Raw genomic sequence first — 12,074 nt, forward strand, 5'->3', positions numbered from 1 at the left:
CTTCCATGTCCTTAAAAATGGTTGCTGAACGTCACTTTAGGAGGCTGCCTAAGATTTTACTATATGGGAATCCCTTCCTTTACTTAACCAGGCACCTATCTTTCTAATCCCTTTTCCTATTGAAAACATATATGTAGTGGCCTCAGACAAAAATAAGAGGACTTTACTTTTTATTTAATTTTTTAATACAGCTGCAGGAAAGATTTGGGTTGCCTGAGAGGGTTTGGCTAAGTTGTCTGGATTGGATGGGGCCCAACTTTGGCTATGTCCTTTCTTAGGAGCAGAGATCAGAGGACAAAGGGTGTCCACACAGGGCCAGAGGATCCCTCATCTGTTCTCCAGCCCATGTTGCCCCAGCCACCCTGTCCTTTGAGCTCCTGAGCTTCCTTTCAGGCCCCTTATCCCTTTGTCAGCAGCCCTATGGGTCTCACCCCTGTGGGACATAACTTATCCCCACCCTATTCAAAGGGAGCGGTGGGGGCACTGCCTGTGCAGGAGTAGAGGCAGGCACCACCCCAGCCGGGGCATCCATCATTGGGGGGCATCCATCTCGCAGTGGGGTCCTGGCCAGATGCTCTGGGTAGGGCCAAGGGGCCAGTCCTGCCCTTGGAGAGACAGGAGTCTTCCTGCTGGTGCTTGTGGAGGCTGACTTGGGAACCAAAGTGTCAAACCACTGGAGGTCCTAGTCAGATCCCCTCTTCATAGGGATAAGAGGCTAGTCTCAGGAGTACCTCACAGGTCTTCCCTCCTGTTACTTCCTCCAGGGAGGTCACCCAGTGGCTGCCAGGGAGCAAAAGACCCCTGACTCCCACCAGCACGCCCTGCCCCAGCACCTCAGCTTCACCCTGTCTGCAGCACCATCTCGTCTGTTTGCTTCTGAACTCCTGGTAAGAGCTGCTCTCCCAAGCTCTGCTCCCCCAGCTCCAGCAGGGCTGCTCCTGGGGGCTGATGGGTTTTATGTTTTCCTTCCCACACTTTTTTACAGACCCAGCCATGTTAATCAGTCAAGAACCTGAGCGGAGGTACCACACTCCCTGTCATGGTTTCTGAATTTGTCCTAAGTGTGTGCTAGGACCTTCTGAGAGCTGCCTCTCACCTTCCAGTGTAGACCCCTCCAATCTGGGGAAGGCTGTGGGGCTCCCGAGCCCTGGCCTCATCACTGGTCATTCTGAGCATCTGTCTCATGCACATCCCGTCTTTTTGTTTGGTGTCTCTCTGTCTCTCTCCTGCTAGGCTGTGACGCCCCCCAAAGGCAAGGATCATGCCTAATCTGTCTTCGTAGCCCAGCACCGAGCACAGGCACCTTCTCAGTGTTTGGTGAATAAGTGAGTGGAAAGCTTTCTTCCCGGGGATTTTCATAGCATGACATGCCCAATTTCAGTGTCTCATGCTTTGAAATGCAGGTCTTGGGGTACTTTGATTTCTCTTCGAATAGTGGTCATAGTGATGATGATGACACAGCCGATGACATTTATTCCTGGGTCATATGCACGGCAACGGTGAGGGGGAGGAACTATTGTCCCCATTTTACAGATGAGGAAACCAAGGCTTAGAGAGAGCTTAACTCGTCTTCCCAAGGTCTCACTGCTGTACGTGGCAGAGCTGGTGTTTCTACCACGGGCCGTCTGACTCCTGGCACCAAACTTCCCCTGGGTGCCCAGAATAGTACCGTGGACAATCGGGAGCAGAATCGGTGTTTGCCGAATGGGCTCTGCTCACCGAGGACACTGCTGCTGGCTTCCAGAAGCCGGGGCCTCCTGCCTGCTGTTCAACCCCCCTCCTTCCACTCCATACAGAGACAAAGGGTGGGGCTGGGGCAACCAGGCCAGGCCAGAAGCTGCTGGAATGTCATGCTGTGGCTCTGGCCTCCAGCCTGGAGGCTGGCTGATGTGCAGGGCCGGTTCCACTGCCCGGCCCATAAATCCCCTGGGTGAATCCCCCCTGGGTCTGCAGTGCCTGGCAGCTCTCTGGCTTGGAGAAAGTGAGCATGTTTAGCTTATTCTGCATAGCACAAAGCACAGACAATTCAGCAGGGAGTGTAGGACAAGAGTATCGTATCCTGAAGATGAGAAGGGTGTGCAGCCAGGGGGCACGGAGGGGAGGAGACGGCCTCCCTGTAATAACGTGCTGCTCTCAAAGAGTCTCAGGAAAGGCCGCAGCATGTCCTTGTCCACTCTCATGCCTTCCGTCTCCCTCCCCTTGCCTGGATACTGTCCTGTTGTCAGCTCTCTGGCACTGCTCCAAGTCCTGGCCATTCATGGGGTCCTGGCTAGGTCCTCCCTTTTATACTCAGTCCTTGATTCCACCTGTTGAACCAAGTCACGGCCTCCAAGCTTGGAACACCAGCATCTCATGCTGGGCCTCCCAGTGAACACTGGAAAATCCACAGGGCCAAGGCCAGGGCCAGCATTCCACAGCTTGGCACCCTGGTCTGCCAACTTGGGTGGAATAAACAGGCGCAGGCCTGGGTTGGGAGAAGCATGCTGTGGTCTCCTGGCCAACTCGGCAGCCGGTGCCGGAGGGCCAGGGAGGGGCCATCTGGAGTAGGGAGAGAGCCAGCCCCACGAGCATCCTCCAGCAAGGCGGTGGATCTGAGCAGCGAGATGTATTAGCTATTTGCAACTGCAAATTATTAGCACAAGATTAAGGCAATGATGGATGGTAGCTGCTTGCAGGAACTACTAGAATTAGGAACTCTTTGCTATTGGGGGTGATTAGCAGTCAGCTACCCGAGGTATTAACAGTTAGTCACTGGGAATTTCAATATTCCCCATTAGGAGTATTTGCTACTGATATGCTTGACAACTCCCCTCCTGATAATTATTTGCTGTTTGGGCTGGAGCAACAAAGTCTTTTTTCTCTTTCTCCACTTCAATCACCTAACCACGGATCCATGGAATACAAAGAACAAGCCTCCGGCTCCTGCTGACTCTGGCACCTCTGATTAACTTGAAAACCTAGCAAGACAGGGAGCGGGCGGGCAAGAGCTCCCGGGAGCCGGGAAGCTGGTGTCGGGAACTCCCTGAGACAGGAGCGGAGCGGGGAGCAGCCCCCAGTGGCTTATCAGTCGCTCATCTCCTGATGGCTCTGGAAGTTCTTGTGATTTGATTTCAGGCATGACAGGAGAGGTTGGTACAATTACAGGAGCTGCTGAGACAGCTATGCTGGCACAGACAGGACTTGAAGAGGCAGCGAGCACCTCCTAGGTTATGGGGCCTCGGTCGGTGGGGTCACGTGGAGGACGTGCTGCTTAACCAGTGTGCGCCAAGATCTCGCTCCTCTGGCTTCTTGAATGACCCTCAACCTGAGTTGGACCTCACCTGGTGCTAACAGCTGTTCCCTGGGGGCCTCCTGGGTGTTCCTTAACCAACAGGGAACCCCCGTTTCCCATTCCCCAACAGGACCCTCTCTAGCTTCACTGTAGGAACATAAACACCTCCTCAGGAGGGGGACAGACACATGTGCCCCAAGTGAGGGACTCAGGAAGGAGGGAGAAAGTGAGCCTGGACTCTCAGCCCCAGGGGAGAGACAGTCTAGCCAGGGAGGGGCCCAGCTGGGGTGGAATCGCACCTGAAGGCCGGGCCTCTATGACGTAGCGGGTGATGGGTCCTTTGCCGGGGTCTCCACTGGACCAGTGGATGGCAATGGCCGAGCTGTACCTCACAATGATGGGCACTCCAGGCGGTCCTGGGGCACCTGCAAACAGCACACGGTGGGCAAGGGGGTGTACACAGCCCAGATGGCCACCCAGTTGTCCATGTGCTTGAAGAGGAGGAGGGACTGGGCGGTGAAACCAACCCCAGCCGAAGAGCCTCTGGGAAACCCTGCAGGTGCCAAGGCCTGAGGTGTGTGTCCCAGGCCAGGCCGGCCAGGATCTGACTACTGTCCCTTCTGGGCCACCCCCACAGCCCCCATTCCAAATGCCAAGTCAGGAGAGGGCACCTGAGATGTTGCCAGAAAGATCTCTGGAGTAGAGTCGGGGAACATGGATTTTTAGTTCCAGCCCAGAAGTGGGTCTCTGCCCGTTTCCTCATCTGTGAGGGCTTTTGGAAGGTAAGGCTTGAAGGGATATGGCATGGGGGTCATAGAGGTGGGTGGGAGGACGGCAGAGTGGACCCATGGATAGATAGGAGGGGGTGGCTTTGAGAGGGCTGAAGGGCCCCCCAACAGCTCTCCTTGTGTGTGATGGTCATGTCCTCTCTGCCTCTTGCCTGAAACCTCCCTACTCCCAACTACATTTGCCATTAGGTTAGGCAAGGAGAGAGGGGGCTTGGGCCCTAGGAAGCCACTGCTTGGAGGACGGAGGTGGGAGTGGGCTTCCTGCCGGCTCCTAGTGTGAGGCGTGTCGGGGCAGCCGCCTGGTCCAGCAGCCAGCAGGGAGACGGAGCAGGAGAGGGGAGCTCACGTCTGCAGTACGAGCAGGGAGCCGGGTTATCTGTCCGTGAGGGGTCCTGAGCCCCTTCTTCTCTTGGGGGTGCCCTGCCAGTGCAAGCCCTGGTCCTATCCTCTGGGGTCTTGTTGCCCCCCGAGTCCCAGCCTCATGTGCTGTCACCCCCACTAGATGTGCAGCTCTGCACCCAGAACACAGCACACAGTAGGAGCTTCCCATGTGCTTGTGGGACGAGGAAACAAGCCAGTGCATGAGTAGGCAGGTAACTGTCTGGACAGACGGCCTCTATAGACACCCACAGGGACAAGAGCCAAGGGCTCAGCATCTCAGGGCACAGGAAAGCTGGAAGGCCAGGCAGAAGGCAGAGACTCTCCTGGCCTCTGTGTCTAGTCCTCCCTTCCTGAAGGAGCATCCTTCCTGCAGCCGAAGGGCAAAGGCTGCTGACAGACGGGGCATGGGGAGGCACAGCCTGAGGGAGATGTGGAAGGGCAGGGGTGGCCCTCAGGACAATGCTCAGGCCTGAGGGAGGGAGCTGTCCCTCTTAGACCAGAAGCTTCCAGTGCATGCAGCCTGGTCTGGAGGGAAAAGGACAGCCTGGCTGCGAGTTCTCCCTGCAGCCCCTCCTCACCCACGCCGACTGGGCGAGGCTCGGGTCTCTCTCTTTCGGAGTGCCCTCTACCACCTCATCTGCACACCTGCCCTCCTCTCCCTCTCCCCAGCCTGGGACACTTCCACCCTCAGGTTAGAACAGCCTGTCCCCTGGATGGACAGCCTTCCTCTGTTCCCACACTACCACCGCTGCCAGCTTCTCTTCCTGCTTTTGTTTCTCAGGGAAGTTGGCTCAGGTGCAGGGGGCAGGCCTGGGGCAGATGGAGGGGGGCAGCTCCCGGCAAGCTTCCTCCTAGGCCCTGCAGGCTTTGTTCTAAGGGAGCTTGGGAGCCGGAACACGGGGATGAGGTGACCAGAAAGGGAAAGTGAAGAGCAGCCAGCCTGAGCTGTCAGGGGAGGAGCCAGGCAGGCAGGTGAAAAGGTAAAAAGCAGGAAGAGGCAGGCTCCCCAGGCCCAGTGCACCTCCTGAGGCCTTCCAGGGAGAGCTGGCCGAGGAGGCAGGGTGGAGGAGGAGATGGGATTTGGGGGGATCTTTGGGATGGGCTGTGTACTTTCTTAGGGAGGGAAGTAGCAGGGTGGCCCGGGAGGTGGCTTTTGCATTCAGGATGGGACATCCTGCGCCGGTGATGGGGACTTTGGAGGGCTAAACGTTGATCATTGCAGTGGCTGGGGGAGAGGAATGTGGGAGGTGGGGGGACATTTAAAGGAGGTGGTTAAGGGACACTTCATGGGTAGGACACACAAATAGACCTGTGGAAATACAAAATGGCACGTAGTCTAAGAGCATCTACAGCAGAGGAGGCAGGGAGGAGATGGGTAATGGGGGGACGGCAGGGCCTGGCTGGGAAAAGGCTGCTGGCTCCTCCATCAAAGTGTTTCTCAAGAGGCCGCCTACTCAGAACCTGGGGCTCTGGTGATAAGCGCAGGTGGCTGGGCCCCGCCTCAGCCCCAGGAAGTCAGGATCTCTGAGCATCCTCCCTGGCAATGTGCATTCTCACAAGAGCACCCTGCAAAAGATGGGAAGATGGCTCTGGCCAGGCCAGAGGCAGGGGGACCTGCCAGGATGCATCCTTCTGGGGTGGAATAATTGAGGCCAGCATAATTGGGGGGCAGGAGGGGAAGAAAGGAGCAAGTGGCATGAAGAGGCCTGGATGTGTGCTCTGGGCCTAAGGAGTGGGAGATGGGGAGGGGCCACTCCAGTGTTTGTGGCTTGAGGAACACCGAGGCACTGATGCTATTAACCAGAGGGTAGAACCAGGAGGAGGGAGGCGGAGGGAGGGGGGCCCGGAGGCCAGGTGAGGAGTGAGCTCTGTCCCCAAGCTCTACTCTGTGTCTCCAGGATCTAGCACAGCTCTTGACCCCTGGGGGCCCCTTCTGACTTGAGGAGCTGAGCCACGGTGCAGAGAGCAGCAGCTCACATGTGGCCCCATTGCTCCCTTACCTTCTCCCGGCCCCGTGGTGACATTGGCTTCGATCTCCGGTCCGTAGGTAAAGGTCTTGGCTCTGATGCGGAACCTGTAGGTCATCCCCTCTGCCAGGTCCTTCACCTTCAGCCACAGAGGGCTGCTCCCCTTCACGTCCACGGTCACAATCTTGCTGACTCCTGAGGGGAAGCACATTAAGTGGGGGTCGTAGGGTCCACCGAGGCTGCTGGAGGCCATGGGGGAGGGGAAGCAGCAGTTGTCTGAACCCCAGAGGCTGGCTGGGGCCTCGGCCTTGAACTCAGGCTGAAATGTCCCCCTACCCCCCACAGCAACATCGCCCATGCTGCATGTCTCAGAACATGGCCCTGCAAGCTGTTCTCATGAGAAGGGGCTCCGTGGTTAAATGAGTTTGAGAAAAGCTACATACTGTCCGTCTATCAAATAACCACAGGGTCCTGTAACATCTGGAGGAAAAGAAACACCATCCTGTTTATTTATCCACTGTACCCCAGATAGATTTCACCCCACTTTTTCCCCCTATGTAACATCCCACAGAGCTAGAGTTCTGAGGGTCATCTTTCAGGAAGTGCTTTGTCAAGGTGCCATGAGTCCAGAGTCAGAGGGGACACACTTGCGACCAGCTCCTCCAACTGAGCCCCAGCTCAGCTCTCAGCTTCACGCCCCCATCCTCTCGTGCCAGTGACAGCCCGGAGCTCACGGTGCACCCTCCATCTCCTGCCCCCAACAGGCTTTTTAGGGCAAAGTGAGGGTGCCTCAGAACCCCAAATCACAGCACTAGGGGGGAGGCCTGGGCAAGCTTTCAGGAGGGGGGAGTCTGCATGGCACAGATCTAAACACTCCCGACTGCCAGCCTCCCCGAGCACTGGGCCTGGGTTTCATTTCCCGTGTCCTCTGAGCACGAAGGCTGACACTGAGAGATGAGCTTCGCAGCCAGTGGGCTGGGTGCAGACCCCAGCACAGGCCCCAGGTGTCTTCTGGCATGTCCCTTAGCCTGGCAGCAGTTGGTTCTACTGAGTGAGGGTATGTGCCCCTGGCACGTAGTAGGTGCCTGATTTATTTATCAAGTGAATGAATTATTGACTGATAGAACAATGTATGCTCAAGAGGGCCTTTCTGAGGAATAAAAGACCCCCTGGACCAGAAACAGAAACCCTGGGTTCCTGCTCCTTGACATTTCTGAACAAACCCCTTATCTGCCCGGGCTTTGGTTTTCCCTACAGGAAAGCGGGCTGCTGGGTGCTTGTGAAGCTGGGTTCTGCAGGCCTGAGCCCAGGGATGAAGCATGAACTGGGGTATAGACAATGTGCTGGCCAGGCCAGGCATCATCTGAGCACATTTTTTACATAGGCTTTTACAGGGAGGGCAGGAATACGTAAACATGTGCAGTCCATCCACGTGGTCCAGATCCTGCTGGATGAGGACACAGAAAGCAAAGGGCTCACAACTCTCAAGATGGGCAGTCCCTGGACAGGCCAAGTGGAGGCCCCTGTGAGGAGAGCTTGTCTTGGCCTCCTGCATCTTGTCTCTGTGACCTCTGTCCTCAGCCCTGTTTGGGTCCTGCACCTGACTGGATCTCCTCCTGGGCCCGGCTCCCCCTCTGTGTTCTAACACACAGCTCCACTTTGCAGAAGGAGCTGCTGGCACCCAGGTGGTGGCAGGGAAGACTGAGGGCCTTTGTTCCCTTGGCTTGACCTAGAACTGCTGGCTGCAGCCACATTCCCAGGGCCCCGCCCCTTGTTCTTGCCAGGCCTGGTTGTTGCAGGGGACTGAGAATGATGGGGGTGACCCCAGAGGCCAGCCACACCCCCAACACCTCACTGGAACCAGACCCAGGCAGTGAGGGGCCCTGTCGCCTCTGTCCTCATAAGATGGTTGCTGGTAACAAAATAGTGGTTTCTGGGCACTTGGCTCTCCCTGAGAGATTCACATCAACAGTGGCTAGGCAGCCCTTTGGGGCTAGAAAGCTGATTTGCATCAAGTGTCTGGTGTCCACTGTCAGGGTCAGCACGGCCCAGCCCGGGAGCCTGGAAATGGGACAGGGTCCTGGCTAGGGCCTGGAGGATGGGGTGTGGGGTGGGGGCTGTGAGGAAGGGGTCTGAAGATGACTCCATTAACAGGGGGGTTCAGCATATGAGGGAGATCATTTGCAGAGCAGGGCTCTGGATGAGAGGGTCACAGATGGCAACAGGGGTACAGTGACCCACAACCTCGTGCCTCCCTGGGGAGAGGTTCCAAGGCTTTGATCAGATTCTCAAACAGGTTCCTGACCCCCAAAAGGTAAAGAAGGACTAACCCGGAGTAAGGCTGGGAACTCTAGGGTTTGGGAGGTGGAAAGGACAGGGGAAGACTGTCAGGGGTGCCCCTTCTTTACGACCCATCTTGGGATGCTCTATTCTGCTCACATTTTCCTTCCTCTCTTCCCTACTTCGATGACTGACGGGGAAGAAGATAGTTAAAAATTCTCTGCCTGGACGTTGGGAGACCTGGGTTGCTGTTCCAACTTCCCCCTCACTTTGCTGTGTTTCACCACTCCCCCTGTCTGGGGTCCCCATTTATAAGATGAGGAGACCCTCACGGAATCTAACTCATGTGTAGGGACTGTGACAGGGACCCCAGATGAGAAAAAGCCCCTGTAAAGCAAGGGCCTGGGAGCCGTGATGGCGGGGTTCCCACTCACCATCCACTGGGGTGCAGGGCTCGTACACCAGCCGGTAGCCCTCCAGGATGCCATTGGGGAACTGTGGGGCTTCCCAGGACACGTTCACTGAGGTTGTGGTCAGCTCGCTGAACTTGACCGAGCTGGGAGCGCTGGGGGCTGCGGGAGACAGCACAGGGTTTGTGTTTCCTCCTCTGTGGACGTTCAAAGCGTCGGGTTTGGCTGCAAGGAACTAGCAGAGTGTTTGGGTCTGGGCCCGGGAAGCACAAGAGAGCAGCGCTTTGTGCAAGAAGAGAGAAGGAGGGGTCACTAGGGGCCACCGGTCCCCCTTCCTCTCCTCCCTTGATGTCGTTAGCACTTGGCTTTTCAATTTCAGAGTCCTGAGAACTGGGAAAAAAGGAAACTTAATTTTTTTCTAAAGTTGGAGAATTCAGGCTTCTTCTTGCTAAGTGGTTCTGAGCCCAGGCTACAGTGCGACAAGCCGTCACACTCCCAGGGTCACCGTGGGGCAAGGCCATTTTCTGGCTTTGTGGGGTTCCTCTTTTGGCTTCTCTGAGGGGAAAGGAAGCGGGTGTCTGGGCCTCAGAACATTAGGTGGGTGCCAGAACTGCAGCAGACGTGGCCTTTCTCTCATCCCTGGGCTCCAGGGCTCGTCACGGAGGCACCATGCTGTCACCAGGCGCCAGGGACAAGGACAGCCAATCCCTCCGGAAGAGACATTTTCTTGGACTGAGAATCCTGGAGTGACCCTGAAAACATCGGGGCGAGGGAGGGGGCTCTGTGGGGGAGGACAGGGAGAAGGGAAGGAAGCATCCCAGTCTGCAGTATCCCCAGTCCCCAGCTGGCCGGGGCAGGAGGACCAGGCTGCTATTGTCCAGCACTGCCCCCCACCGAGCCAGGGCTAATCCGACCGCTTCTGGCTCCAGCTCCGGGAGGCCACGTCAGTGAGCTGTCTTTGCAGGAGGGAGGCAAGCTCAGGGGGCCCTTCCTGCCTCCCCTGGGCTAGAGGGATGTGGGACAGAACACTTTGTCTGGCTGCCACCGCAACGGAAGCTTCCAGGCTCCCAGGGGCTCACATCCGGCCAATGACATGGACAGAGTGGTCGGAACAGGCAGACAGACAGAAGGACTTGCACATTTGGTAGCTCGGGCTCAGCCAAGCCTCAGCCAGACCCTGGGGAGCCAGAGGAGGGAAAAGGTTTCCCTGGAGCCAGGGCTTGTCCCTAAAGAGGATCATAATTAGGAACAGACTCTGTGTAAAGAGCCATTTGCAGCTCGTTAAGAGCCACATGTAATTGACAGTGCAGGAAGCAGCAGGTTAGAAAACACTCTTATGGGAGGCCAGGGCAACAGGCTTATCTTCAGATCCAGGAGGGGAGAACTCCTGGTGCTCCCAGAAACTGGGCTCCAGCCCCTGCTCCCCCACTGACCTGGGCAGGAAGCACGACTTCCAGGCGACGCTTGCTCATGTGCACTCTCTGCAGGGCTTGCCCTGCACACGTGGGCAGGGGGATTCTTAGCATCGCCCTTCGCTCTGCCTGCCCCACCGTCCCGCCTCCTCTCTGGCCTCCCTGCCCCCATCCTCCCCTCCACCAGTCTGTCTCCTGCACAGCAGCCAGAGTGATTTTTTCAAAACATAAACCAGATCCTGTCGCTTCAACCCTCTGATGACTTCCCATTGCGCTTAGAATTAATCCCAATCCTAAACCCCTAGACCCTCTGTGAGCTGACTCTCTCTCCTTTTCCTGCAAACCACCTGGCTTTCTCTGTTTCTCTAATTCCTCCGGCCACCAGGCCTTTGCACCTGCTGTTCCCTCCACCCAGAACCCTTCCTCACCCCGACCCCTGCCACCTACAGAACTTCCCATGCTGGCTCCTCCTCATTCAAACCTCAGCTCAGATGTCACCTCTCAGTGAGCTTTTGTGTGCACCTGTCCAAAGCCATCCACCCATCTCCTGTCCCACCCTTAGGTCACCAGCCCTTACCACCATCTATTTACGAGGGCGGGGACCTTGCTGGTCCCACTCACTGTTGTGTCCCCAGCATCAAGCAGAGTGGTGGCTCATGGAAGACACTCAACAAACATTTGTGGAATGAACAAAGGCAGGGAGAAATAAAAGTCAGGTGGGCACAGGCGGGGAGCAGAAGTGGGTTGGCCATCAGCAGGGAGGGATGCCTGAGACAAGGGGGGAGCACTGGCGAGGTCTGTGGCTTTTCGAGGCTTCATGGGGACAGCACTCTGGAGGGTGTCTCATGCGGCCTGGGTACCAAGCCCAGATCCTAGCAGAATAAGGCAGCTGCCTCTGCTCTTCCCAAAAGCCCAGACCCCAGGTGGGTCCTCCTGCAGCCCCTGGGGCAGATCTGCCCCTCCCCAGGGCCCTTCCCCCACCTGCTTGCTGGGTCTGGCCCTGGGTGGGGCTGCTCCGTGGCCCGTCCCCAGCGGCGTTGAAGGCTGCAACGCTGACCATGTAGGCAGTGTAGCCGGTCAGGTTCTTCAGCTTCACACTATTCTCAGCCAGGAAAAGCGTCTTCACCCGCTCTGTGAGGTTCTGCCGCTGGGCTTCCCAGAAATAAATCTGTGGGCAGAGAGGATTACGGGAGTGAGGGGGATGGAGACCCTGGGCTTCTCCCCTGCCCCTGCCTGATCCAGGGTCTTCAGAGACACCTTCAGTGTTGTGAGTTGCCCAGGAAACAGCATAAAAGTATTTGAGAGCTGTTTTAGAACCCCTTCCAGAACCTTCCTTTTCAAGACCAAGACCCTATTTGCTGCTAGACTGTAAATGCACAGCCCGTGTAACTGTGTTCACCGCCGTGCCTGTAGGATTTAGCACAGCACTGGCACATCAACCCTCAGAACAGAGCTCCTGGAGGCATAAGCCAATTCTGTCCCATGGGAGCCTGAGCCGGGGAGATAAGTGCAGTGTAGAGTCCCCAGCTGAGTGGGGTGCCAGGGCCGGCAGCATCACATCACCT

At 56.9% G+C, this 12,074-nt stretch overlaps 1 protein-coding gene across 1 annotated transcript in view; it reads right to left on the bottom strand.

Moving 5' to 3' along the window:
- The window catches only part of SDK2 (sidekick cell adhesion molecule 2), a 139,585-nt gene that overhangs the window by 14,554 nt on the left and 112,957 nt on the right, over positions 1-12,074 (bottom strand). The window contains exons 36-39 of the mRNA XM_063080367.1: positions 11,491-11,677; positions 9,122-9,259; positions 6,441-6,602; positions 3,571-3,696 (exon numbers count right to left, since the gene is read on the bottom strand). Of these exons, the coding sequence (XP_062936437.1) occupies positions 3,571-3,696; positions 6,441-6,602; positions 9,122-9,259; positions 11,491-11,677 (613 nt within the window). The remainder of the gene's footprint in view (positions 1-3,570; positions 3,697-6,440; positions 6,603-9,121; positions 9,260-11,490; positions 11,678-12,074) is intronic.

Source organism: Cynocephalus volans, chromosome 16 (genome assembly GCF_027409185.1).
Source record: "Cynocephalus volans isolate mCynVol1 chromosome 16, mCynVol1.pri, whole genome shotgun sequence".
Lineage (NCBI taxonomy): Eukaryota > Metazoa > Chordata > Mammalia > Dermoptera > Cynocephalidae > Cynocephalus > Cynocephalus volans.